At 62.8% G+C, this 27,613-nt stretch overlaps 1 protein-coding gene across 1 annotated transcript in view; it reads right to left on the minus strand.

Annotated features, from left to right (window-relative positions):
* The window catches only part of SHANK2 (SH3 and multiple ankyrin repeat domains 2), a gene marked incomplete at its 5' end in the record, with an annotated part of 177,482 nt that overhangs the window by 134,808 nt on the left and 15,061 nt on the right, over window positions 1-27,613 (minus strand). Inside the window, 8 exons of the mRNA XM_081099535.1 lie at window positions 9,767-9,833; window positions 18,135-18,212; window positions 20,064-20,180; window positions 22,478-22,645; window positions 22,920-23,071; window positions 24,548-24,656; window positions 25,025-25,096; window positions 26,299-26,502. Of these exons, the coding sequence (XP_080955661.1) occupies window positions 9,767-9,833; window positions 18,135-18,212; window positions 20,064-20,180; window positions 22,478-22,645; window positions 22,920-23,071; window positions 24,548-24,656; window positions 25,025-25,096; window positions 26,299-26,502 (967 nt within the window). The remainder of the gene's footprint in view (window positions 1-9,766; window positions 9,834-18,134; window positions 18,213-20,063; window positions 20,181-22,477; window positions 22,646-22,919; window positions 23,072-24,547; window positions 24,657-25,024; window positions 25,097-26,298; window positions 26,503-27,613) is intronic.

Below are 27,613 nucleotides of genomic sequence, written 5' to 3' on the forward strand. Positions count from 1 at the left end.
AGGAACACCCCCAATCCAGGGAGAACCCAACCCCAAGGCTGGGAGTGGGGAGCCGGGACAGCCCCCAGGACAATGCCCCCCCCCCCCCCAGTGGAGAAGCTCAAGGGGCCTGCCTGGCCCGGCCACGTCGGCACACGGCTCCCGCGGGGCCACACGGGGGGGGGGGGGTGAGGGGGGGCAGGGGACTCGAGGTCGGGACTCAGACAGCCCAGAAACATCGGGCGGTCGTACCACCTTTGTCTTCCTCCCCCGGACGCGATGAGGCGGCCTCAGCGAGCCCTCCCTGACCCCTCGGCCTCCCTGGGAGGGCCCCCACCGGTGCGGTGCCATAGCTGTCTGCGCCCCGTGCCCACGGCGTGCCCGCCCACACACTGCCATTGACCTGCCCGTCTCTGGATGGAGAGAACCTTCCGGCAGCAGCAGCTCGACTCCTTCAGACTCTGCTTAAATAACCCACCAGCGCCCCATTTTCCTAACGGGGCCAGCAGGGCGCACCCTGGAATCAAACGAGCTGCTCAGAGTTTCCGCCGGGCCGGCTGGCTCCACCCGAAACCATAGTGCATTTTCCTGTTTCAGGGGGTCGGCCGGGCGAGGACAACCACATTTTCTCTTACGTGAAACGATTCCTTTCCGGAGAGAGAAGTCAAGAGTGTGTGTTCCAACCAAGGAACAAGGCCAGCCCGGCCGGCGTGGCTCCGTGGCTGAGCATCAACCCAGGAACCAGGGGGTCACGGTTCGATTCCCGGTCGGGACATGTGCCCAGGTTGCAGGCTCGATCCCCTGTGGGTGGCGTGCAGGAGGCAGCCGATCGATGGTGTTCCTCTCAGCAATGTTTCTACCTCTCCATCCCTCTCTCTCTCAAAACCAATAAAATTATATTTTAAAAGAATAAAAAAGCAAGACCACCACGTGGGAATTTGCATGTGTGCACCCCGGAGGGAGGGGGCGGGCAGGCCCACACTCTGCAGGGCCCCCGGCACCCACTGGGCACCCGGCCCCTTCCCGGCCTCCCATCAGCCGGACATTTCTCCCCGCGTCCCTGTGCGCTCCCCGGTTGTGCTGGTCAAACCCCCCATGAAGGGGGACAGCCGTGGCGGCCGAAACGCAGGCCTGCAGCCCATGGGCACCCAGGGAGGACGCTGTCCTGGCCCCCAGGACACGGAGAGGCCCCGAATCACCCACCAAGATGGCACCCAGAGGCCTGAGGCTGGTGGGGGGGACCTGCTCCCAGAAGAAATGGGATCTCAGTGACGAAGAGATGAGCCCAGTGAACTGAGAATCCAGGGGGACCCCTGCCCACCCGAGTGTGCCCGTGTGGGTGACCCCTGGGCAGGCGTCCGCTCCCAGGTGATGGAGGGCACTGACCTTCCACGGTGTGACCTCTGAATTGCTGTCCTGGGGCTCAGGACCAACGCCCACACGCCAGGGACCCCGGGCCGCGGGGACGGACCCTCACAGTCTGGGCCAGAAGAGCCCTGTCCAGGTCGTGCTCCCTCCAGGGGCTCCGGGGAGGGTCCTTCCCGCCTCTCCCAGCTCCAGGGGCTCCACGGTCCCTTGGCTGCTGGCCGCATCCCTCCCACGGCTGCCTCCTCCGCCCCGGCCCCGGCCCACGTGCCTGGGGTCTCTGTGGCGGCAGCTCCGGCCTCACACAGACGCCGCAGATGGGCTGAGGGCCCACCCCCACCCAGCGCGGCTAATTTTAACTGAACTAATTAAATCTGCAGCGAGCTCAGCTCCTAATAAGGTCACGGTCGGTCGGACGGGTAAACATGAATTTGTGGGGGTGGAGGCTGCTCCACCCGGCGGGGTCTCCCGGGAAGGGAGGGGGGCGGCGTTCTCTGTACCTACAAGTCCCGACCGCTCTGCGCGATTTCCAGGAAGACCGCATGTCGCCTCTCCTCTAAGAAACGCCAGTAAAGGATGAATAAACACGTCTGTGAAGAGCGAATTATTTAAAGCCCAAAGGCCCTTGTTAGCGGGGAAGGGAAGGGAAGAAAAGGCACCCCGAGATGTGGACACGAATCCCAGCGAGTCACCCAGGAGACGGCGACAGCTGAGGCTCGAGCAACCTCGGTGCCCGTCCTGCGCTCACCGCTGCCACCCGGACTGGGCCCTGGCGCACACCTCGCATGGGGCTCGGGGAGAGGCCAAGGGAGCGGACTGAGCCGCTGGCCGTGGAGCGTCCGCCTCGGGCCTGCATCCTGCCCTCGGGCTCCTCCCCTTTCTCTCATCATAGCTTTGGGAAGAAGCTGTGTTCTAGCCTTTGGCGGGGGTCGCCTAAGACCATCCTGCATAGCAGATATTTACATGATGATTCATAACAGCAGCAACATGACAGTTATGAAGTAGCAACGACAATAATCTTATGGTTGGGTCACAACATGAGGAACTGTATTTAAAGGGCCAGAAGGTTGAGAACCACTGGACTAATGAGAGGACACGGGCCTCTCGTGGCAAAGCCACGTGCAAGTCCCAGCACAATTACAGCCAAAGGCTGTGGCTGTGAGCTTGACCTCATGGTCCGAACCTGTGGCCCCAGGTGGCTGAGTGATGTGGGCTGTGGGAGGTGCAGCAAGTGCTGCCAAAACAAAGCTTGATAGAGTTCAGGGGCATGTGACTGAGTGGATTTGAAACCCACCAGAACGTTGTCACCATCTTGACCACACCCTTACTTTGCCTCCTGGGATCTGCTATAAGGTAAAGACTCGGCTTGCAGGCCGTGGCACTGTCTCTCCATCTGAGAGCAACGTCCCCCCTAGCCCCAGGTTCATTCTCTTGTCTGTCTTCTTCATCCTTCACCATCCCTCCCCCCTCAGGCTCACTCCTGGCCGTGCTGGCGTGGCATACAGCACCTCCTTCCTTCCCTCCCTCCATCCCTCCAAACACCACCCCCCCGACCCATCCATCCACCCCCCATCCATCCATCCACCCCCCACCCATCCATCCACCCCCCATCCATCCATCCACCCCCCATCCACCCATCCACCCATCCACCCCACATCCACCCATCCTTTCCTTCATTCATCCGACAAATATCAGCACCTACTATGTGCCAGCCACGTGGGATGAAGTCATGACTGAACGAACCAGCCTCAAGGAGCTCATCTGCATATTCTAGCGGGGAAAGTGAACGCTACTAAAGAAAATGGTGTGAGTCATTCCAGGGTTTCTCTTCACTCAGAGCCCTCCTCACCCCAGGAGCCCGGGCAGGCCCAGAGGTTGCTCTCTCCCTGGAACTCCAGGGGGACCTGTCAGCCGCCCTCAGCTTCTGGCTACATGGTGGGCCATACGTTTGGGGAGCGCTGACATGCTCTGCAGGTCCAAGGGACAGACACTGCCGGGCGCTTCCATCAGGCCTGGGTTCAAGAACCCACCACGGGAGTGGAGGGCAAGCCCGCCCCGCGCCTCTCGTCCCCTCACACAGAGGCAGGCCCACTCCCGCCCCGGGGTTCAACCCCCACCATCCTTTCAAAGGGGCCTAAAGACTCCTGCCTTCACAGCACAGTGAGGCCGGGGGCTCAGGGCCGCGGACGTTATTAACGTGGAAATGCCTGCTGCCCTACTTCGCAGAGATTAAAGCCGCTGAGACGCAGGCTGGACCCTCCTGCCTCCAGATGGAGCAGAAATCCCAGCCCCGCCACACCCGACCCCAATCAAAATTTCACGATTTCAATCAAATTCTCATCAAAAACCTTATTTGGTGGAAAGCAGGCTTTTTAGATGAAAATTGGTGAGAAAAAAACCCACCAAACACCTGTGCAATCCTCTCCCAGACGCAGCTGCAGGAAGCCGGCCTCTCCCACGCCCGGCCCCTCCCCTCCCTGCAGCTCTGAGCGGGAAAGCCAACTGCACGTGGTCCTGGCTCAGGCGGGCACCCCTCCCCCGGCCCCCCAGCCCGGGAGCAGGGCAGGGGCTGCTCCCCAGGAGTCACCGAGAGAGGGGGTGTCTCATTAGATGAGGGGCCTGAGCGGGGCCCCAGGAGAACCCTGACTGCCGCCATGCTCTAGGGGCACACCAGCAGAGATGAAAAGCAAAAGGATTGTGGGGGCCAGACCCCAGATGAGTGAGGCCTTGGGCCAGGAGGTGGCCCAAGGCCCGCTGCCCGCTCTGGCGCACTCTGTGGGTGCTGCCTCTCCCCAGGAACTCGGACACGTCCCTGTGGCCGGAGCAGATGCCACCTGCCCGGGCGCTGGGCACACAGCTGGGCCTAGCCTGGGCCACGGAGGCCCTGGACGCTAGGCCAGCCAAAGGCACCCTCTGCAGGTGCCCTGGACACTGGGAGCCCCCCAGACACACACTGTGAGACCGGGGGCCCTGGGGGGGGGGGTCCTGTTCTCCAGGGCTTGGCCACTGACCCTCACACCAATGCTGCTTCCCAGGGCCCAGCAAAGACGCGGTTTGGAGACTCCGGCGCCGCGGGCAGAGGCGCCCGGCGGCCTGGCTCAGGGGCTGAGGTGGACCCAGGAACCAGGAGGTCACAGTTCGATTCCTGGTCAGGGCACATGCCTGGGTTGTGGGCTCCATCCCCAGTGGGGGGCATGCAGGAGGCAGCTGATCCATAATTCTCTCTCATCCTTGATGTTTCTATCCTCCCTTCCTCTCTGAAATCAATAAAAATAGCCCTGGCCAGTTTGGATCAGTGTATCGAGCGTCGGCCTGTGGACTGAAAGGTCCCGGGTTCGATTCCGGTCTAGGGCATGTACCTGCGCTGCAGGCTCCTCCCTGGCCCGGGCCCTGGTCGGGGCGCCTGCAGGAGGCGACCAATCGATGTGTCTCTCTCACATCAATGTTTCTCTCTGTCTTTCCCTCTCTCTCCCACTCTCTCTAAAAATCAATGGGAAAGTATCCTCGGGTGAGGGTTAAAAAGATAAGTAAAACCAATAAAAAAATATTTTTAAAAAAGAGGCGATTTGGACACACACACACACACACACACACACACACACACACGATGCAGACTGCCATGTGACCTGGAGACGGTGTCTGCACCCCGGAGGGGGGCGGATTGGGGGGATGGGGCGGGGCTGGGCCAGATCCTCCCGCACCTGGACCAGGGACTTCCAGCCCCAGACACACCCCCCTCCTGCTGGGTTCCGCCCCGTCCGCAGGCTCCGCCCCAAATGACAGAGACACCGCAGGGAGGAGGCCTGGTGGAGGTTCTGACCCTGTGCTCCCAGCCGCCCCCCCTCCCCCCTAAACGCCCCCCCCTCCCCCAAGATCCCGCCCCGCATCCACTCCGCCCTCGAGTTCCTGTGACTGTGGAGTGAAGAGCTGCTTCCAAGGGGCCGGGCCTGGGACGCGAGGACCAGCTGTTACTATGGCAACCCCGCCGGGACTCGCTATCTGCAGGGTTTGCCATTGGAAGGGGGTTGTGAGGAGGGGAGGGGGGAGGGGAAGACAGGAGTGTCCGGCAGCAGGAGCAAAAGGCAGAAGAAGTGGACACAGAAGCCAGCTCCCGGTTGTCTTGCTTCCGTCTGTGGCCGCGAGCTCGGGGCAGGCCCATGGGAGCTCAGGCCGATGTCCGCCCCGGCCCCTCGCTGTCGGAAGGGGAAACTGAGGCCCAACAGGTGCCCTGGGCGGGGTCCCCCCGTGACCGGGGTTCTCCAGGAGAAGCAGCGGCTTCGGGGAAGGTTTCTGTCCTCGCAACAGACCGAGGGTGTCCCCTAAATTCTCCCATTAAAACCCTAATCCCACCGAGTTAGTATTTGGGGGTGCAGCCCGTGGAGGTCACGAGGGTGGGCCCCGTCTCCGCACGTGAGGGCAGAAGTGAGTCAGGAGGGGCCGTCGCCAGACCCGGCCTGCTGGCGCCCCGACCTGGACTTCCTGCCCCCCGGCCAGCCGAGGGGGACAAGCTTCTGCTCCTTCCACACCCCGCTGAGGCCCTTGGTCAGTGGCCCCGGCGCTGGGGGAGCAGAGGCAGGAGCCTGGCCCCCCCGCAGTGAGAAGTGGGAGGTAAGCATCCAGGCTGGGGGGGGGGGCTGGGACAGGGACAGGGATGCCCCAGAAACAGGGCGGGGTGCAGGGAACCGGGGAGCAGACATGGCTGAGACCCACGCAGGACACAACTCTGGCCCCGGAGGACACTCCCGTGAGCCCCACGGATGCTCAGAACCCAGCCACGGTGGCTCATGTCCACGGCGGGTCCAGGCCCACCACCGGGAGCGTCTCATGCCAAGGGAAACCACAACGAGGAGTCACCCACGCCTGTCAGAATGGCCGCCGCCAACAAATCCACCAGCACGGAGTGGGCGGGAAGGGAGCCCCGTGCTCCGCTGGGGGACGCACCCTCACCCTGGATCTGCCACTTGCCTTTCTGTGTGTTTTTTAATCCTCACCCGAGGATATTTTCCATGGGTTTTTAGAGAGTGGAAGGGAGAGGGAGAGACAGAGAAACATCGATGTGCGAGAAGCACATGATTGCTTGCCTCCTGCACACGCCCCGACCAGGTCAAGGTACGTGCCCTTGACCAGAATTGAACCTGGGACCGAATGCAGGTGGATGGTCTGTCCACTGAGCCACACCGGCCAGGGCTCTCGCTTTGAAAACAGCCTCTGGGAACCTGGACAAGAGGGACGCGGTGCCCGCCTCACTCCAGCCCGAACCCCAGCCCGGCTGCCCGGGGCAGGCTCGCTCCCCGCGCGCACAGAGGGGCCTGGGCGGTGCCGACCGGATCGGCCCGATCTGATGAGAGCACACAGCTCAGGGCTGGGGCCCTCCCGGGACCTGCGGGCTGTCCCCGCGAACAAAGGGAGCCAGCGTCCGCCGCCCCGGTCAGTAGCGCATTCGCGGTCGCCATGCCGGGGACACGGGCGCTGCTCCCGGATCGGCCGTTTCACTTCCCCGCAGCCGGGTCTGTCTGCCAAGCGGGCTTTAAACACATCGCCCTCAGCACAGCGTGGGCTTTCCTCCTCACCCACAAACACGCTCACACACGCTCACACACGCTCACACACACACACACACACACACAGGCACGCACACGCATTCCCCCCCCCCCCCGCCGGCACTGCATTGAGAAATCCGTGTGAACGCACCACCCCCTCCACGCACCATCGCCCCGTCTCCAAAGCATAATTATCCGGGCGCTCGGTCCCGAAACCTAGCAACAGTAACCAAGCGCCCTCCGTGGGCTCATCAGACGCCCGGCTCACGCCCGGCTCACGGAGCGCACCGGGAGGAAACCGCTCCTCCCCCCCCGCCCCCCACCACCACCACCACCAACCCTGCGCAGCCGCCAGGACAGACACGCGGAAGGACAGACGCGCGGACACCAACCTCGCCCGGCTGACGAGGAGCAGCCCATGTCATCTCCCCCATCTGCCTGCGCCACCCCGAGAGCCGGGCACAAACAAAAACAACGGGGCCGGGAAACTAGGTTATCCCCGGGCAGAGCTGATCCGCGGCAGCGCGGCTCACATCCCCCGACCGCGCGGGACGCCGGCTCCCAGCCGCCCCTCAGCCTGGCTCGGGGCGACCTCCGCCTACAGGAGCCACAGCAAAGCGGGGATGGACGTGGGTATCCACAGGCGCTGCTCAGCCAGCACCTTCTCCCGTCGGCAAATAAAACACCCCCTGGAGGTCACAGCCGCCTGGGGGTACCCCCTCTGTCAGAGGACGGCCCTTCACAGTTCCAGGGAGTCACTGGTCGGAAGGCGGGTAGTAACTAAGGGGTATCACCCGCCCCTGTAGCTGTGTCGCTGGGAACTAAAAGGTGTTCACGCACCAACAGGTATGACTTCTGTCCTCAGCCCGAACCCCTCTGCTTGGAAAGGGGTGTCGGCCTCCCAGGTAGGACAGACAGCTAATTACACCCCAAATGGGAGAGACGAGCCAGGAGCCGCCCCATCTGGGCTCTAAACTGCCTCAGTGTGTCGTCCCCCCCCCCCCGCCCGCCCCAGCTTGGCGGCGGAGCTGGCGTGGGACAGGCCAGAGGCTGGTCCTTAGCTCTGAGGGGGGCTGGCGAGGGCTGGGGGCCTGCAGGGCTGGGGGCCGGGGCCACAGTCCCCGGCGCTTCTCAGCTCCTTTCTGAGGGCCAGGGAAGGAAGCCACACCCCGCCTCCCTCCACAGGGGGCGCCCCACTCAAGGGGGCGCTAAATAAGGACAAGAAGGATGGCCCCGGATCCACGCGGGGCCACTAGCAATCGCCACAGTCGTGGGTGGGACCTCCCCCCAACCCCATGCTGAGGGCCCAGCTGAGCGGATCCCGGTGCCGGACGGCAGCGTGTTCTTAGAGGCAGACGCACGTCTTACTGTCCTGCTCTCGGGCCGGGGAGGCGGGGGGACTCTGAGCCACTGCATTTGCTAAATCACGGTGCGGACATCGCGCATCCGGCTCTGCAACGCGCCCGCGGAGGTGCTGCCCGTCGTGCGGCTGGGACTCGGAGCAACGGCGCGGGCCCGGCTCCCAGGAGGGGCTCGTGCAGCCTCAGGGGGCGACGCTCAGCGCAGGGCATGGCCGGGCAAGGGCAGCGACTTGCTCTGCAGCCTGGCAGCTCCCAGAGGCAGGGCGGGGACCAGCCACACCACACGGCACAGACTCGACAGCCAGACCGAGGCCTCGCCCTCCCCGACACCAAACACGGGGCGAGGGGCGCAGGCAGGGAGACACAGATGCACCGGCTACCGCTCGGGGCCCCGGGAGCCCCCCGCCCCCCTCGATGGGATGGTGCCAGCCATCGGCGGACGCTCACCGCTGCCGGTCCAGGCGGCCTGCTCCCCACTGTGGCTCCTGTGCAGGCCCGGGGCCGGGGGACACAGGCCAGCTGGCTCCTCCAGGATGCAAGGCGGGGCCCAGCCACCGGCAGGGCAGCGGGAGGGAGGAGGTGCCCTAGGGACGGTCCTCCTGGTTGGCACGAGGGGCACTGAAAGGGGAGCAGGGGTCAGCAGGCGGCGGGGGCGGGCACCGATGCTGGGGCGACGCCGAGGAGGGCGGAGGGGGTGCCCCCGGCCCGTCTCGCCTCATCCAGTCGCCGCCTCTCCGTGAGAGTCAGTGGTCCCCAGCCTTTTTCTGGCCGCGCCCCACCTAAGCGTCTCTGAAATCCTATGCGCCCCCCCCCCATGACATATAATTCTCCTTATTCAAAAAGTGAACCCCTATTCAGTGGAGGAAGCCCAAAAGGCCATGAACTGGGTCCAAACCAGCTTCCCAAGAACATGGCGTCCACGAAGGAGAAAAATCAAAGGACGGAAGGACAGTGGGAGTCCTGGGGAAGAAATCACTAAGAAACTGTTAAAAAATAATAACAACAATATGAAGGGATAGGAAAAAATAGCAAAGTTTCAAAACCTATAACAGAGAACAAACATGTCACAACATATAGTTATATTCTGTAGACGAGGCCCCTAGAACCAGAAGAAATGCAAAAACCTGACTGGTAATAACTCATTCTCGAATTGTCCCCCTTAGAAGTCACATGGCCCCCGTGGGCGTGGGCCCACGCTGGGAGCCGCTGGTCTAGTGGAGGCGGGTAGGTGACGGAATCTTCTAGTGAACCCGTCTGGGCTCCTCACAGGTTGCCTGGCTCAGCAGCTGGACAGCGGCCCCATCCTTGTGGCCACTTCGCCCATTTCCCTCCCTAACGCGTGGGTTTCCCTGGGCCCAAGCTGCCGGGAGGTCACACTCCCGGGACGGGGCAGAGGCCTCGCTTCTAGCTTTCTGCTGCGCTTCGCTAAACGCGGACTCAGAGCCCGTCTGAGGAGGACTGGGGGCCGCCCACGCCGCCACCTTGGCCACACGCCCGCCAGCCGCGCCCCGCCCTACGCACCCACGTCCGTCTCCTTGTGGCTCCTGATGTACTCCGCCAGCTCGAAGTTGCCCGCGATGATCGCCACCTGCGAGAGAGGACAGGCGTTACGGCGCCCGGAAGACGGCCTCTGCACGCCGTGACAGCAAAACGAGCCCATCGGGGCCCTTTATTTAAAAAAAAACGAGCCCTGGCTGGTGCGGCTCAGTGGGTAGGGTGCCGCCTGCAGACTGAAGGGTCCCAGGTTCGATTCCTGGTTAGGGCACAGGCCCCACCCCCAGTGTGGGGCGTGCAGGAGGCAGCCGATCCATGATTCTCTCTCATCATTGATCTCTCTCTCTCCCTCCCTCTCCCATCCTCTCTGAAATCAATAGAAATATATATATATTTTTTAAATGAGAGCTACACCTTCTTCAGCGTGGCTGAGACAGTCCGCGAGGCTTCTCCTGAGCCTGCCTCGCACGTGCTCCGTGACGGCGTCAGCGCCGCTGTGAGGCTCAGGGTGCAAACCACACCCACGGATCCACCCGCTACAGTGCATGGGGGCACATGGGTGACATTCAACAGATTAAATAACGTAAAACTGCATCTCCGTGCCTTTGGGAACAAGACAACAAGACGTCCACGTGCCAGGAGCTGGGTCCCTGGAGCCCCGCGGGGGGAGCTGGTGAGGGTGGAAGACGCCACAGAAAAGGGCACTTTCCCAACACGAGCTGCTGGCGTCATCGAAACCATTCAAAACCACTGACCACAGACGCCCGGGACGCACCCTCCCGCTTTGGCTCATTAAAAACCGGCCCCAGCCCGGCCGGCGTGGCTCGGGGGTTGAGCGTCAACCTATGAACCAGGAGGTTGAGGTTCGATTCCCGGTCAGGGCACAGGCCCAGGTTGTGGCTCCATCCCCAGTGGGGGGCGTGCAGGAGGCAGCCAATCCATGACTCTCCCTCATCATGTATGTTTCTCTCTCCCTCTCCCTTCCTCTCTGACATCAATAAAAATATTTAAACACGCACACCTCCGCGCTCCCGCCAAGCCTCACCGGCCGCCGCTCTAACCACCGAGAACCCGGCCCGGGCTCATCCCTGGTCTCGAAGCCGCGAACCAACAGGCTGGCGTCTGTTCCCACGGACCCGGGTCCCTGACCGACGCCTCGCTGCCGCAGGAATCCCAGCTGTGCCGCTGCTGGTGCCGCATCGGCCGCCCCAGCCCTTAGCAGCCAGCCCTTCAGCACGAGTCACGGCGCCGACCGCGGACCGATGGCGAGACGATGACCGAGAACAGCGGGCGGCCTGCGCGCAGCAGAGCCCGGCCGTGGGAGGCCGCGCCACGCTGGGGCCGGGACTGACCCTTTTCTCCAGGACCCGACCGAGGTAGCCCTGGGACACGAGGCCCACGAGGGCCCCTGTGAAGCCTTGACTGCCCGCCCCACCCTGGGGAACCCGGACCGCATGGAACCAGGACCGCATGGAACCAGGACCGCACGGAACCAGGACCGCACGGAACCAGGACCGCATGGCCGCAGCCCGGCGCGGGAACGAGGGCCAATGTCCGGGAAGATCCGATGCAGAAACCGTTTGAACCTCCCCGGACCCTGGACCGGGAGGCAGATGTGAGCCCGCCCCTTCTCTGTCTCCTCGCCGGCCCATCTACAACAATAAAAGTGCGATATGCTAACTAGACCGGACGACCTTCCGGACGGAGCCGCAGCGGCAGGGGCCGAGCCCCTCGCACAATTTTCGTGCATCGCACCTCTAGTCTACAGGTAAAAGCTGCTTCCATTTCTCCAAAGTCAGGCCGTTGCTGTGGCTCCTGTGGCGTCGGGCCAGCCCTTCCTCCGCCTGCAACATCCCCAGGGCCCACCCGTGACAGCCCTGCCCTCAGCCACCCTCAGACCCCAGGACACAGAGCCGGAGACGCCCGCTGGCTGCTTCCCTGACGCCGGGCCAGCACCCGCCCGCCAGGTCCCGGACGGGGCAGCACGATCCCCGGCTTCTCAGCGGGAGAATTCCTGCCCATCACGTGGCCTCCGTGGCGGCAAAGCCAGAGGAGTCCGTCAGGCGATGGCTGTGCAGGCGGCACCGGGGCCTCGCCGGGGAGTTGGCTGAGCATGTCCCCTGTCGCCCTCTGTTGCGAGCTCCCTGTCCCCCCGAGTGGGTCGCCCCACGGCCAGCTGCAGCCTCCTGTGCTCAGTGAACTTTCCTGCATGCCCCTGCTCCGCCCAGCCCGCCGCCACACCCCAACCACGGAGCAGCCGGCACCCTGTCCCCAGACGGCGCCCTCCAGGTTCCTGGTCTAGGTGGGCCCGACCCTCCCTCCCCAGCACCGTCCTCCTCACGGGGCAGCCTGCCCACCCGGGAGGTCACTTGGCGCCTCCTCCAGGGGGAAGGACAGCGCCAGCTGCAGCAGGGCGGCCGGCGACGCGGGGGCAGGCGCGGGGTCCACGCGGCCCTGGTCACATCGGCACGAGTCTGAGAGCACCGGGTAGACCCCGGCCCCCGCCCGGCCACCAGGGGATAAACGTTTCCAGCTCCACTGACTCAGAGGGAAGAGGCAGGTGCACTTTATGAACGACCGCCCGCCAGAGGGAAGGCGCCCCTCGTGCTCGAGGGCCAGGCCCGGGGCTGGGCACCACCTGGCAACCCTGCCAGCTGCTGAGGAAGCAAAAGCATGACCCAGTGTGTTTGGCCCTGTGCCGCCACGGCCTGTGCCCACCACTCGCACCTGCACTCAACCAGCAGAAACCCCGGAAAAGCCCGACCCGGACCCCCTGGTGGAAAGTGACCTGGACGCATGCGTCCTGCCCACAGCCTCCCGCCTGCGTTCTGGGTTCAGTGTGAGCAAAGCCACCCCCGTGCCCAGCAGGCCTAGCCCAGCGGGCACAGGCCGGGCCCTCCCAGGCGAGCCCACAGGGTGTGCGGTCCCCGTGCACCTGGCACCCGCCCCTGCTGGCCCTGCAGTGGGCACGGCTCTGGCTTCCTACCACCCGGCTCACGAGCAGTCACTTCTCACTTTTCCAGGCCTTACGTCCCGCGGGCACTGAGCCTGCGCTCCGAGGGCAGACACAGGGCAGGGCTCCGGCCAGCCCGTCACGCTGTCATCTTTGTTTATTATTATTTTTAAAAGGACATTTTTATTGATTTCAGAGAGGAAGGGAGAGGGGGGAGAGAGAGAGAAAGAGAGAAAGAAATATCAATGATGAGAGAATCATCGATCAGCTGCCTCCTGCACGCCCCACACTGGGGATCGGGCCCGCAACCCGGGCCTGTGCCCTGACCGGAAATCGAACCCTGACCTCCTGGTTCACAAGTCGATGCTCAGCCCCTGAGCCACGCCGGCCGGGCCACCCTGTCATACTCACACAACCTGACAGTGGCACAGCCCGGCCTTCCCGTTGCTGTGTGAAGACGCCTTGTTTCGTGCCTGCTGTTGACAAAGCCAACGGCGACCCAAGGCCAGCAGCGCCGTCCCGCAGGCCTGGGCGAGGCTTCCCGAACCCGGCACGTCCTCCGCGAGGCACAGACAACCCTCCCACGCCTGGGGCCGGCTAAGCAGCAAAATCGCCAGAAAAAAGCACCAAAAAAGGTGGGAAACGCTGCACGTTTTCATGGGTTACACGTAAATTTGAGCAAGCAGGTGAGTCTGCAAATACAGAATCCGCGAGGAATGAGACAACTGAACGGGGAAACCCAGGGTCCCCGGTCCGACCCCTTCCAGCTATGAGAGGGCATGGCCAGCGGCCACTCACTCTCTCCCGTGGCTCACAGTCTCTCTCCCGTGACTCACGGTCTCTCCCCCGTGGCTCATGGTCTCTCTCCTGTGGCTTATGGTCTCTCCCCCCATGTGGCTCACAGTCTCTCCCATGGCTCACGGTCTCTCTGTCCACTGCCTCCCTCTCCCTGCTTAGCACAGACAGACCAGGGAACCAGCTACAGTAGAACCAGGAGCTGTCTTGCTGCTACAGCCACGCCCCCACGTTAAAGGCCACTGGCTGGCCCTGGGGTTCAGCGGGAGCTGGGCCTGAGGGTCTGTCACCGCGGCGACGGCCGGTATTTTGAAAGCTGCTGCTGTGGAGCTGGCCGCCTCTTTGACACAGACACGCCCTCTCGACTGGCTGGTTATTCTCCCAAAGTGGACACCCTCCTCCTGACATTGTCACGCAGCCTGAGAACCGCCAGCCGCGGCCCAGGCCGCAGCTCACACTCAGCGTCCCCGACACGGGCTCCGTGAGAGCCGGCGGCTCTGTGCCTGTCAGTCCCTCTCCCACGGCCCCTTAAACTCCCTACCACCACCATCGCCTCCATGACACCGCGTCCTCCTGGGAAATGTTCTTTTCAAGCTGAAACAGTGATGCTGTTGGGGGGAAAAGGGGTATTTGGGGGGCAGCTGGCTCTGCCGTGGCTACGGAAATGGGACCAACAGCCACAAGGTCGGGTCTCCCATGAGAGCCACGGGAGCAGCAGGTTCTGATCTCGAACCCCGGCCTAGAGAAAGCGAGCCTCGTCCGTCAGCGTGGCTCAGGGGTTGAGCATCGACCTATGAACCAGGAGGTCAGGGTTCGATTCCCGGTCAGGGCACAGGTCCGGGTTGTGGGCTCGATCCCCAGTGGGGGCGTGCAGGAGGCAGCCAATCCCTGATTCCCTCTCATCATTGCCGTTTCTCTCCCTCTCCCTCTCCCTTCCTCTCTGACATCAATAAAAACATATTTTTAAAAAGAAGAGAAGAAGAAAAGAATACACAGGACGCCCTAAAAGATGCTTTTCCAAGAGACGACGCCCTGAGGCTGGCGACGGCTTTGGGAACCCGGCGCTGGGAGAGGCGAGCGAATCCCAGGCTGCTCAGTCCTTGTGACTCTAACGGGTGCCTGAAGCCAGACCCCGAGTTGCGGGCTGTCCCCAGTGAGGCACATCCCTCAGAGGCCGCCCGGGGTGGGCGTCTCCAGCTGCACCCCCAGCCGCACCCCCAGCCGGCAGCACTGGTGGGCCCCCAGTGCCTCCCCCTCACACCGCCTGGACGGCCGAGGCTCGAGTCTCCCCGACGGCCCATTAGGCTGAATGGCAGGCGGCACAGCTGGCCGCGAGCTGCATCTTGAACAAATGCCATCCCTCACGAGCCGCCTCTCTGAGGCTTATTCTCAAAACATTAAAAAAACAAGTGATGCAGGAGAACGGGGGTGAGGCCACCTGGGAGTTTATAAATACCTGCCTGGCGGAGATAGGGGCCACGCCTCCATCTCTGTGCGCTGCCAGGCCTGGTGGCCGCTGACCACGAGGGCGCGGCTCGCCGAGGGCGGCCAGGGGGCGGCGGGCGGCGGGGCCAGCGAGGGAGGGGCCGAGGCCCTGGCAGGTGAAGACACACCCACAGCCCGATGGTGGGGATGACAGTCACCCACACCCTCCCCACTGAGGGAGTCCGTCCTGCCCTCCCGGAGGACCCTCCCTCCCGGCTGGACGGACCCGGCGCCGTCCCGCCCCTGGGCCTCTGATTGGCAGGGCCATCCTGACGGTGGCGGCGGGCTCCTCTGTCCGCCCTGGACGGCCAGCGCGGGGCCTGCGGAGGGCTCTGGGCTGAGCATCCAGCCACAGGCCAGCTCCCAGGTCAGCGCGCTCAGGGGTGTACGTGGCTCCCCACGTTCCAGCCGGGAAGGGTCGTTAGCAGCGCGGTCTGTGCACGAGACGGCGCTGAGAGAGCGCGTGAGAGCCCTCCCCACACGCAGGCGGCCGGGGTGGGGCCGTGGGGGGCAGGCAGCTAGCCTCGGTGGGTGATCACTGCGTGACAGCGACACGTAAGTCACCGTTTTATACCGCACACGTCAACAAGGTCATGTCAGTTATATCTCCATGAAGCTGCAACGCAGACACCAGCGCGTTCTCAACCTGTCCCCCCATCTCTCTGTCCCCCCGTGTCTCTGTCTCCCCGTCTCTCTCCATCTCTCTCTGTCTCCCAGCCTCTCCCCTCATCTCTGTCTGTCTCCCTCCAGGCACACAGTCCATGTGAGGCCCAGGAGGCAGCCACGTGCCAGGACCTGGTGACCACTGTCCTCGTCGGAGATGGAGCGGCCGGCACCCTGTCCTCCCCCAGCCCCCGCACAGGGATCGATGTCAGCTGTCGGCGCCCCGAGTCTGTGGCTCCCATACGACAGCCAGGCGACCGAGGCAGGGGCGTCTCCTGCCCTTCCGGTTGGTGAGCAATCGGGGCCTTACATTCAGGAGCGGACTTGTCTCCGCAAACACCCTCCTTCCCTCCTCAGCTCCCAGGACGCCCAGCCTCCCGCACCCCACCCGTCCCCGCTGGCCCGCATCAACACTGCCACCCAGTGGCCAGAGTGAGAAATTACAGGGAGCTGTGTGTCCAGGCCTCTGCCCAGCCACAGCGCCTTCCAACTGACCAGCCCTGGCCCGAGGCCGGGGCAAAGGATGGGTGGGACGCAGCAGCCTCTTCCCAGTACATCTGGGGAAGCTGAGGCAGAAGCCGTCCATTCCAACACGAAATGGAAAAGGCACAGATCAAGTAACATGGGAGCCAAAGGCTGTAGGACGCCCCCTGCAGAGAGGAGCTGGGGCTTTGAAGGGTGAATAGGAGTTCACCGGGGACCATGGTGAGGGGCAGGGCTACTAGGAAAGAGTTTCTTTAAAAAGATGGAGTCAAGCTGAACTTTCCTGAATGCCGTCCATCTGGAAGGACGTTTCTAGGAGTCAAACCTTCCCCACTTGTTGTAGCTGCTGCTCCGTCCAGCCCCCAACCACACCCCAACCACAGTCCATGCTCCACAGCTTCTCGGGGGTTCTGCCTCCCGTGTCCATGGTACATTTACACCATGGAATACTACACAGCAGGAAAAAAGAAGGATCTCTTACCCTCTAAGACAGCATGGAGGGACCTGGAAAGTATCATGCTAAGTCAGTGGCTCTCAACCTTCCTAATGCCGCGACCCTTTAATACAGTTCCACATGTTGTGGTGACCCCCAACCATAAAATTATTTTCGTTGCTACTTCGTAACTATAATGTTGCTACTGTTATGAATCGTCATGTAAATATCCGATATGCAGGATGTATTTTCATTGTTACACATTGAACATAATTAAAGCATCGTGATTAATCACAAAAACCATATGTAATTACATATGTGTTTTCCGATGGTCTTAGGCGACCCCTGTGAAAGGGTCATTCGACCCCCAAAGGGGTCGCGACCCACAGGTTGAGAACCTCTGTGCTAAGTGAAAGAAGCCAGTCAGAGAAAGACAAGTGTCACATGATCTCACTCACATGTGGAATCTAATGAACAAAATAAACTGATGAACGGAGTGGACCCAGAGACACGGCAGCAGGGAACAGAGTGTGGAATCTCGGAGGGAAGGCAGGGGAGGGAGGGTGGGTGGGTGAAAGGTAACCCAAGAGCTTGTATTCATATATGCATGGCCCATGGACACAGACAATGGGGAGGTGAGGGCCTGGGGCAGGGGTGGGGGTGGGCTGGAGGGAGTCAATGGGGGGCACTTATGGAATACTTTCAACAATAAAGAATTATTTTTAAAAAATAAAATATACTTTTACTGACTTCAGAGAAGAAGGGAGAGAGGGAGAGAGAGATAGAAACATCAATGATGAGAGAGAATCATCAATCGGCTGCCCGCTGCACGCCCCACACTGGGGATCGAGCCCACAACCCGGGCCTGTGCCCTGACCGGGACGGAGCCATGACCTCCTGGTTCATAGGTTAACGCTCAACCACTGAGCCACGCTGGCTGGCCGCCTCCCGTGTCTAAACAGCACAATCCTGGGACCTGTCCGATTTCCTTCCGTCTGAGTATTAGTTACTGACGCCGGCCAGGGAGACAGGGCCCAGCTCATCTGTCGCACGGCCCTCGGTTTCTGTGGTGCCGACTCCGTGCCACGTCCACAGCCCAGGGCGCCGGCCCCTACAACAGCACCGCCTCTGAGTGAAGAGCCACGTGTTTTTTGGTTTTGTTTTTTAATATATTTAATTGATGTCAGAGAGGAAGGGGGAGGGAAAGAGAGTTAGAAACATCAATGATGAGAGAGATTCATGGATCGACTGCCTCCTGCAGGCCCCACACTGGGGATCGAGCCTGCAAACTAGACATGTGCCCGGACCAGGAATGGAACCCGGACCCTTCGGATTGCAGGCCGATGCTCTATCCACTGAGCCGAACTGGCCAGGGCTGAAGTTTCACTAGTCGGAAGGGGCTCTGGGAGCCGCCGGCACTGGGACACAGGGACACAGGCGCCGGGCACAGCTCCCAATGCGGATGACATCCCCCACGGGACCAGCCGACCTCGTGTCAAAAGCACGCAATGCCCAGAGACCCACGATCTCGCCCCCCCACGCACGCCCCTCTGTGTGAGGTGTCCTGCGAGGGCTCCTCTTACCTGGAAGGGGGTCTGGCTGTTGTAGTTCTTCAGCTCCTTGTCCCCGCCCCGGAACAGCAGCACCCGCGCACAGCTGTCCTGCAGGCACACGGGACACGCCGGTGACGGACAGATCCCCCGGGAGCCGCTGAGGCAGAGCCCTGCCCCAGCTGCAGAAGCTCGCTCCCTCCCGAGAGGCAGAGAAACGCTGGCAAAGTCAGAGGAAGGGTGGGTTCCTCCCTCCGCGCGGCCAGGATCAGGGTGAACCACCCCCACCCCCGCCCAGTGCTACCGGTTGAAGTTTAACTGCTACAAACACTGTGGACCACTTGGCAGAATCTATAAAAGTTTAAAGTATATGCACCCTGGGCCAAACAGCGGCCTTTTTAAGGCTACATTCTACAGTCTCACACGTGCGCACAAAATACATCAGAAGTGAAATATGCCCGGCCGGCGGGGCTCCGTGGGTGAGCATCAACCGATGAAGCAGGAGGTCACAGTTCGATGCCCATTCAGGGCACAGGCCCCGGGTTGCAGGCTCGATCCCCAGTAGGGGGTGTGCAAACTATGGCCCACAGGCTCAAGCGGCCCGCTGCCTGCTTTGTAAATAAAGTTTTACTGGCACACAGCCACACAATCATCTAGTGCTGTCTCAACGGCAGAGCGGCGTGGCCGTGGCCTCAAACCTGTGGCCTCTGCAGAGAGAGTTCACTGACCCCTCCTCTAACCTGAGGCACCTGGGCAGGGCTTTCCCGAGAGCCCGGCCAGACCTGAGCAGGGACAGTGACATGGGACAAACCAGCCCCGCCCGCCACAGACTGCAGACCACAGTGGAACCACCCACACGCTCAAGACCATCTTGGCCACAATTATTTCAAGTGGCAGCAAACATGTTTATCGGGCGGTTTTGTCTTGATGAAAGATGCGCGCAGTCTCCTGGGGACAATGAAGGACTGTCTCCTGCTCGGGGCGTAAGAAGCACATGTTGGCACAGATGTTTTACCAGCTGCGGCCAAGCCTCGGGGCGTACTTTCCTAGAGCAGCCGGGCAAGGCACCCCAGGCTCACACAGCTATTCCCATGCAAGCGCCAGGGTCCCCCGGGGAGCGCCCCAGCTGCACACAAACCCCACTGTGCAGGGGGTCGCCTCCAGAAGCAGGAAGCCAGCCCCTTGTCCTGCAAATACTTCTTGAAGCTGAAATGCTCCCCACTCAGCAGGCTGAGCTGCTCTCCAGTGCCAGCCGCGTGGAGACCACGAATCATGGCTGCTCATGCCCCTGAGAAGAGGGGCCCAGGGCGAGGGGTGCAGCAGAAAGGACGGGTGAGTCACAACAATGCCTGCCCCTGGCGGTCCCCCAAAGCACTGCACAGCGAGAACCACAGCGGACACTATGGGGAGCTCATCCGGGGTGGCTTGACTGAGGGCGGGCTATCTGAATGGGGTCTTGAAGGATGTGTAGGAGTTTTCCAAGGTTGACTAGCTAGAAGCAAATCGGGATTTCAAAGTGGCTGGAGGGGCCTGGGCGGGGGCGCGCCCATGGACTGGACGGGGGAAGGGTCTGGTCTCAGGGGAAGGCTGGAGGTTTCACCTAAAAAGACGGGAGCACTGCTTGGGCTGGGAAGATACTGCTGATGGCAGAGGACACGCAGCTGCAAGACCCTTGGGGCCCCCAGCAGTCACCTTAATCAGTGGTCCGCCCTCTGCTCCTCCAGGTAGCAGAGCACCCCCCCCAAGGCTGCTCATGCAGTGTCCACACCCGCCCACCCTCCCACTCTCCAGGCGAGGTCCTTGAAGTCAGAGAACAGGAATGAAGGGAAGGAGGGGCAGGGACCTCCCACAGCGACATTCAGGACCTGCCTGGACCCGGGCCCCAGGGCCCCAGGGAACCATCCCGCTCCCCGCCCTCCGGTCGTGGAAGGTGGGGGTGGGCCCCGCGGACGCCATACCGACCTGGTTGTAGAGGGCACAGATGTGCAGGGCCGTGTTCCCCGAGGCGTTCTGAGCCCCCATGTCCGCCCCGTAGAAGAGCAGGTGCTCCAGGTGCTGCACGTGTCCATACCTGCAGGCCTGAGACAAGACCTTGCTGTCAACAGGGCACCAGGGCACCAGGGGGTGGCCCCAGCTCCATCGGGGACACGCCCAGCTCCACAAGGACGCTCCCACCCCAGGGACAGTGAGCTGAGGGAGCATCTGCTGACACCAGGCTTTCCTGGCCTGAGGGTAATGGGGCGTGGCCAGAGGGTGATGATGACAGTGGCGGGGGTGTGGCCTGAGGGTGATGCTGGCCTGGTGGGGGCGTGGCTTAATGGTGATGGGGCGTGGCCTGAGGATGATGGTGGGGGCGTGGCCTGTTGGTGATGATGACAGTGGTGGGGGCATGGCCTGAGGGTGATGAAGCCTGCTGGGGGCGTGGATTGATGGTGATGGGGCGGGGCCTAAGGATGACAGTGGGGGCGTGGCCTGATGGTGGTGATGGCTGTGGTGGGGGTGTGGCTTGATGGTGATGGGGCGTGGCCTGAGGATGACAGTGGGGGCGTGGCCTGTTGGTGATGATGGCTGTGGTGGGGCGTGGCTAGAGCGGATGAGCACAGGGATGGGGCGTGGCCAAACAGTAACCATGACAATGATAGTGACGGGCACGACGGGCATATATTGTGCAGTCACTAGCTGCCAGGTGCGTCACAGGAATTTCTCCCTAAGCTGCCCTGAGCCATGAATTGTACCTCAACTGACTTCCGCGATTAGCAGGCAGCTCCCAGCGGTAAGTCCCTGGCTCAGGGGCCCTGGACCACGTTGACGGGGTTTCACCGCGCGCACCGCACCCCAGGCCAGACGCGCCCTCGTTTACCCCGAAACAGAGTCAGAGAAACAGAGCGGCAGGTCGGGAGGGGGGCTCCCGCGTGGGCCCGTCACGTGTGCCGGCTGCACACGAAGGGAAGGTGCGCGGGAGGGAACCCAGCTGCTTGGCCCCCCGGGGCCCCAGGTGGGAGCGAGGGGGCAGGGAGGGGGGCAGGCGGGCCTGAAACTGCCCAGCAATTAAAGCCACACGGGGGATGAGCCCTCCAAGTTCCTAGATTGTGGGGAAGCATCTGGGTGTTTCTTCTTTAAAAAAATAAATGTTACTGATGTCAGAGAGGAGGGGAGAGGGAGGGAGACATCAGTGATGAGAGAGCATCACTGTCCGGCTGCCTCCTGCACGCCCCCCACTGGGGATGGAGCCCACAACCCAGGCCTGTGCCCTGACCCGGAATCGAACCCTGACCTCCTGGTTCATAGGTTGACGCTCAAGCCCTGAGCCACGCCGGCCGGGCATTACTTGTTTCTACTTCGTTTACGAAAGATCTCCACGTGGAAGGGCATTTCAGGAAAAATACTGGGGCCATTTGAGGTCCTTTGCAGACATGAGTCAGCCTGCAGGGGGCAGGGCAGCCCAGGGCGGTGCCTGGGGCCCCTGGATGGGAAGCCACCTTTGCAATGAGACCCGTGGCCGGCCGATCCCAGGAGAGGAGGCCAAGGGGAAGCCACCACCTGCAGCACCTGCGGGCAGGCCTGGCCTGGGCATGGGACCCGAGAGAGGAGGGGAGCCAGACAGGCCGGGAGGGAGCTGTCCACGCCCCAGGGTGCTGGACGGAGGGACAGACTTGAGTTGCAGGAGCCCAACAGGGAGAGCGGAGCCAGCCCACCGCGTGCCTGCGCAGCCCGTCCCTCCTGCCCCGGGCATGGCCCTATCAGCGCGGCTCCTGCTCGAAGCCTGGAGGGGAGAGAAAGCACCAGCCTCGCGGGGGGAGGAGCGAGTGCGCCCGGCTCGGGCAGCTGCTGGCCAGTGGCCTCGGGCAGGCCCCTCAGCCACAGAGGGAGCCGCTGGGCTCTGCAGCGCTGGCCGCGGCCACCGCCCTCGGGTGACGAGGTGCCTCAGCAGGACCGGGGGCCTTTCCCAGCCTGTGAGACAGACGGACCCGGAGGGCGCGGACGGTCCCAGCGCAGACGGGCTGGGACCCAGGCCTCCGTGGGCCCTGGGCCCCTGCACTCAGAAGGCACCTGTGCCGGCTCCTGGGCACCCAGGACGCGGCACCTGCAGGGCTCCGGCCCCGCTGGCTGGCCATGCAGCAATGCCACAGGCCTGCCCGCTCCTCCAGCTGCTCGGGAGTCAGGCAGGCGTGTTTCTGGGCAGCTCCCCCAGGTGTTTAAACGCGGGGGGTGGGGGGTGGGGGGGTGGGGGGGGGGACTGATTCAAATGTTCTAGGAAAAGGAAACCGGATGCGCCCCCCGGGGGCCCTGCCCGCCCGGGGGCCCTGCCCATCCGAAGGCCCTGCCTGCGAGGGGGCCGGGGAGACGCCGCACAGCGGGTGCGGGCGTGGGCCTACCTGGTGGATCTCGTGCCAGCCGTTCTCGTCCCGGCAGCACACGGCCGCCCGCTCGTGCAGCAGCAGCTCGCAGCAGTAGGGGTCACCGCCCACGATGGCCGTGTGGTACAGCGGCGTGAGGCCGCAGCTGTCCTTGTAGTCCGGGGACGCACCCAGCTCTAAGAGGGTCTAGAGAAACAGGAGGGTCGGCGCTGGCCGCCGGGGGACACAGCCCGGGCCTGGAGCGGGCACAGAGGCCCGGGAACAGCCGCTTCTACGGCAGAACACCAGGAGGCGCAGGAGAGCCAGGCACCCCCCCCTCTCCTGCCCCCACCCCCACCAGCCCCTCTCCAGCTGGCAGTTCAGGGTCACCTGGCGTGGCTGTGAGTGGGGGTGGGGGGAAGGGGAACCAGGGAATCTGAGAGGTGGGGCATTCCCGGAGCAAGCTGAGCACAGACGGTACCTTGAGGGCCACCTGGTTCCTGGCGCGGGCGGCCTTGTGCAGGGCCGTCATCCCGTCCCTGGCGCGGAAGTCCAGGTGCGCCCCGCCGTTCCTCAGCGCTTTGATCACCTCCACCGAGTCGTCCAGCTGGGCCGCCAAGGTCAGGGGCGTCTCTGGGGGGACGCACACGCCTCAGAGCCGGGCCTTGGGGGAAGCCGCTCAGCCCCGGGGCTCACGTAGCCAAGTCTAAAGGGACCTGAGCATCGCGTCCCCCACACACCATGGGGTGTTAACCGACATAAAGAAGGAATCCTGCCGTGGCAACAACATGGGTGGGCCTTGAGGGGATGGTGCTCAAGGGCGACAGACAGACAGAAGGACAAAGCCGGGGCCACAGCCACAGAGGACGGGCTGGAGGCCGCCAGGGGCAGGAGGGGGCCGTGGGCGGCCGGGGAGCGCACACTTCCTTCCGGCTACGAGGTGACATGTGTGCAGCAGGTGGCAATGCTGCACTTTGAAAGTTGCTGCCCGGCCGGCGTGGCTCAGTGGTTGAGGTCCACCTATGAACCAGAAGGTCAGGGTTCGATTCCCGGTCAGGGCACAGGCCTGGGTTGTGGGCTCGATCCCCAGTGGGGGGGCGTGTAGGAGGCAGCCGATCAGTGATTCTCTTGTCGTTGATGTTTCCCTCCCTCTCTCTCTCTCTCTCCCTCTCCCTTCCTCTCTGAAATCAATAAAAATATATTTAAAAAACAAAAAAAGTTGCTAAGAGAACAGATCATGAACGTTCTCATAAGGAAAGACTGTAACCGCGCGAGGTGTGGGTGACAGGCGGACCGACGGTGTGGGCGTCCCACAGGCAGACACACATCCTGCGGGCACCCAACACTGACGCAACGTCGCAGGTCAGTCTTACGCCAATGAAACGGAGAAAAAGAGAAAAACTAAGATTAAATAAAAGCTAGTGCTCATTTGGAGTTTAAAAAAAAAAAAAAAGCCCTAGGTGACTTAGTTCAGTGGTTAGAGCGTCAACCTGGGGACTGAAGGGTCCCGGGTTCGATTCTGGTCAAGGGCACGGATCTCGGTTGCAGGCTTAATCCCCAGCCCCAGTGAGGGCACGTGCGGGAGGCAACCGATCCATGTGTGTCTCTCACATCAATGTTTCTCTCCCTCTCCCCCTCCCACGCTCTCCCTCTCTCCCTCTCTTAACAAATCAATGGAAAAACTATCCTCGGGTGAGGATTAACAATAAAGAGAAAAAGAAAGGAAGGGAGGGAGGGAGGAACCCCCAGCCCCAATGTCACTGGGGACCCTGAGAACCTGTGGCCATTTCATCCACACGAGGGAAGGGCTTGGTTCCCAGCAGGGGGGGTGGGGGCAAGACCCTTGCAGACACACAGCAGCTCCGTGCATGGCATCATTCATTCATTCATTCATTCACTCAGTCAACAGGTATGTACTGAGCACGTGCGGACGCTGGAGACGCCGTGGGAGCGAACGCGGCTCACCCCCCAGCTCACGGCGCAGCGAGAAAGCCCTGGAAAGCACGGTGGACCGTGGATACCACACACGCGTGCACTCGGAACCCAGTCACTGTGCGCGCCCCGAGCCCGTGCCTCCGGGAGGCCCACTGAGGCCCTGGCCACGCTCACCCCCAGTCTCCAGGTCGTGGAAATTCGGGTCCAGGCCCCGGTCCAGCATCTTCACGATCTTCTCCACCGAGCGATGCTGAACGTAGTCCATGCATTTCCGCAGGTTGGTCTACGGGGGAGAAGGAAAAGCGAGAACGTCTCCACAAGAGACGCCGACAGAGGCCACGGGAAGGTCCTCACGGGGCGCCTCGGGCCTCCACCACGGAGGGGGAGCCACCCCTGACGGGGGCCCCCTGCCGTCCCCGGGGCTGGCCAAGCGGCGGCTTTCTGCCGCGGATCCCAGGTGGAGCACGGAGCCCGCGCGTGGCTGCCGCAGCCGGCCTGTCCTGGGTGCACCCTCCCCATTCCGGGTCCTTGCCGGGAGCCCGGGGACCGCTGTGCGGTTAGGTCAGGCGGGGAGAAGAACCTCCACCTGCAGAGCCGCCCTGAGCTCAGAAGAAGATGCCGCAGACAGGGCGGTGGCCGCCGAGCCCCTACCTTGGTGTGAAGCTTGGCCAGCTGCTTCTCGTCCAGATGGGACTGTTTGTACACCCGCTTCTTGTACCGGAACTGGCACCGAAACAGGAAAAAAGAACCAGTGAGTATTTCCCAGGCTGCTCAGAGGACCACCTTCTCCTCGCCAGTTCCCCAAGCAGGGGTCCGAGCACCCTCCTGGGGTTACAGAAACGGCTGCATCGCACCCAGAGCCCAGGACACGGGCAGGGAAGCGCCGCGGAGAGCCCGCAGCCAGGGCACAAGGCCCAGAAAAGAGACAAAAGCACCCCCAAGGGCGGAGGAGCAGGGGGCCTCCGTGGGGAGCGGGCGCCTGCGCTGGGCGCTGCCCAGGAGCCAGGACTCATTCCCACAACCAGCAGCGCTTCCTTTGACCTGGAAGCTGCCTCCAGGAGCCGGAGCCTGCTCTGTGGACGAGGAACAGCGGGCGAGGGAGGCGCGGTGTCGCATCGGTGTGAGAGTCGGTGTCGGGTCCGGCGGCCTCCCAACCCCCAGGCCTCCCACCTCCTGCCTCTCCCGGGGCCCTGACCCCTTTCGGTCAGACATGCCGGCAGCGACGCTCCAGGCTCAGGAGGACCTGACCGCGTGGGAGGCACCGCGTTCTGAGCTGGGACCTCCGCTCAACCCCAGCCACACGGCACCTCTGACTGCGGAGCCGTCTCCCGCGGCCCAGAGGCTGCAGACCCCCAGCCCCCCCAATGGCTCGTGTGGGGGCTGCGATCCGCACGGAAACGAACGCAGTCACTTCACACTGGCGCCGCGGTGTGAGAGGAGACATGGCCGCACTGCGGGCTGCCTGTGTGACGGCCCTCACACGTGTGCAAACACTCTGTCCCCTCGGGGTAGCAGCCCGGCTCAGAGAGGCAGGGCCACCAGGCGGCCGTGGATAAGGCTGCTCAGCACGTCACCACGGAGGCGCAGGGGCGGCTCAGAGCGCCCCCCGGTCATCCCAAGGGCCAGGAAGAGAAAGGAGGCCGTGCTTCCGATACCCCAGGAGGGCTGGCCACACGGCGCCCGGGGCAGGAAGGCGGGCTCGGGCTCCGGAGGCAGGCCAGCGGGATTGGCATCCGGGACTGCAGGTCCCAGTGACGAGAGCCCGAGGGGGGCGTGCTGTGCGCACCCCAAGTCCCGCCCCACATGCCCGTCAGATCTCCGTGGGAAATAAGCGCCCACGAACGGCACCGCCCTCGGCAACCCCAGCGACGTCAGGTGCACCTCAGGGCCCGAGCTGGAACTTAGTGGGGGTCTCCCGTCGGTACCTCCAGGGAAGGCACGCCTGTGCCCGCGGGCTGCGGGTACTCGCGCAGGAGCCGCTCCTCGTCCAGGAACTTGCCGTCGCGCCCGTTGCTGGCCGGCTGGAACAGCCCGTAGTTCAGCACGTCCTTCAGGCTCTGGTTCAGCGAGCACAGGATCCGCTGCTTCGCCACCCACACCGTGGCGTCGGGGTTGAAGCGAAGGCACTTCTGCGGGAGGACAGCGACACGTGGTCGGTGACCCGGTGCCCCCCGAGCGCCCACCGGGCACGTGGCCGGAGACAGTGAAGGTCTCTGTCCCCACCCCCCGGCTTCTCAGATGGACAGCAAGGCCCTCTTATTGTTGTGGGGTGAGGAGGGGAGACACCTGGTCACTGTAAACGGGAAATGCTGAGATGGAGACACTGGTATCTGTGGCCTGGACCCTCACCGATGACCCTCACCAATGACCCTCATTGATGACCGATGACCCTCACCAATGACCCTCACTGATGACCCTCACCAATGACCCTCACTGATGACCGATGACCCTCACTGATGACCCTCACCGATGACCCTCACCGATGACCCTCACTGATGACCCTCACCGATGACCCTCACTGATGACCCTCACCAATGACCCTCACTGATGACCCTCACCAATGACCGATGACCCTCACTGATGACCCTCACTGATGACCGATGACCCTCACTGATGACCGATGACCCTCACCGATGACCCTCACTGATGACCGATGACCCTCACTGATGACCGATGACCCTCACCGATGACCCTCACCAATGACCCTCACCGATGACCCTCACCGATGACCTTCACCAAAGACCCTCACTGATGACCCTTGACCCTCACCGATGACCCTCACCAATGATTCTCATCGATGACCATTCACCAATGACCCTCACCGATGGCTCTCACCGATGACCCTCATCAATGACCCTTCACCAATGACCTTCACCAATGACCCTCACTAATGACCTTCACCAATGACCCTCACTGATGACCCTCACCGATGACCCTCACCAAAGACCCTCACCGATGACCCTCACCAATGACCCTCACCGATGGCTCTCACCGATGACCCTCATCAATGACCCTCATCAATGACCCTCACCAATGACCCTCACCAATGACCCTTCACCAATGACCCTCAACAACAACCTTCACCAATGACTCAAATCTCCGGTCATCAATGACCGCCTCCACCCTGGGCGCCTCTCTCCTGTCGGCCTCTCAGAGTCCAGCACCTGCTGGACACAGACCGTCCACCCTCCCCACCAGGAGAGTGTCTGACTCCACAGGTCTGGCCGGGGCCCGGCCCTA

Source organism: Myotis nattereri (genome assembly GCF_964212035.1).
Source record: "Myotis nattereri genome assembly, chromosome: 9".
NCBI lineage: Eukaryota > Metazoa > Chordata > Mammalia > Chiroptera > Vespertilionidae > Myotis > Myotis nattereri.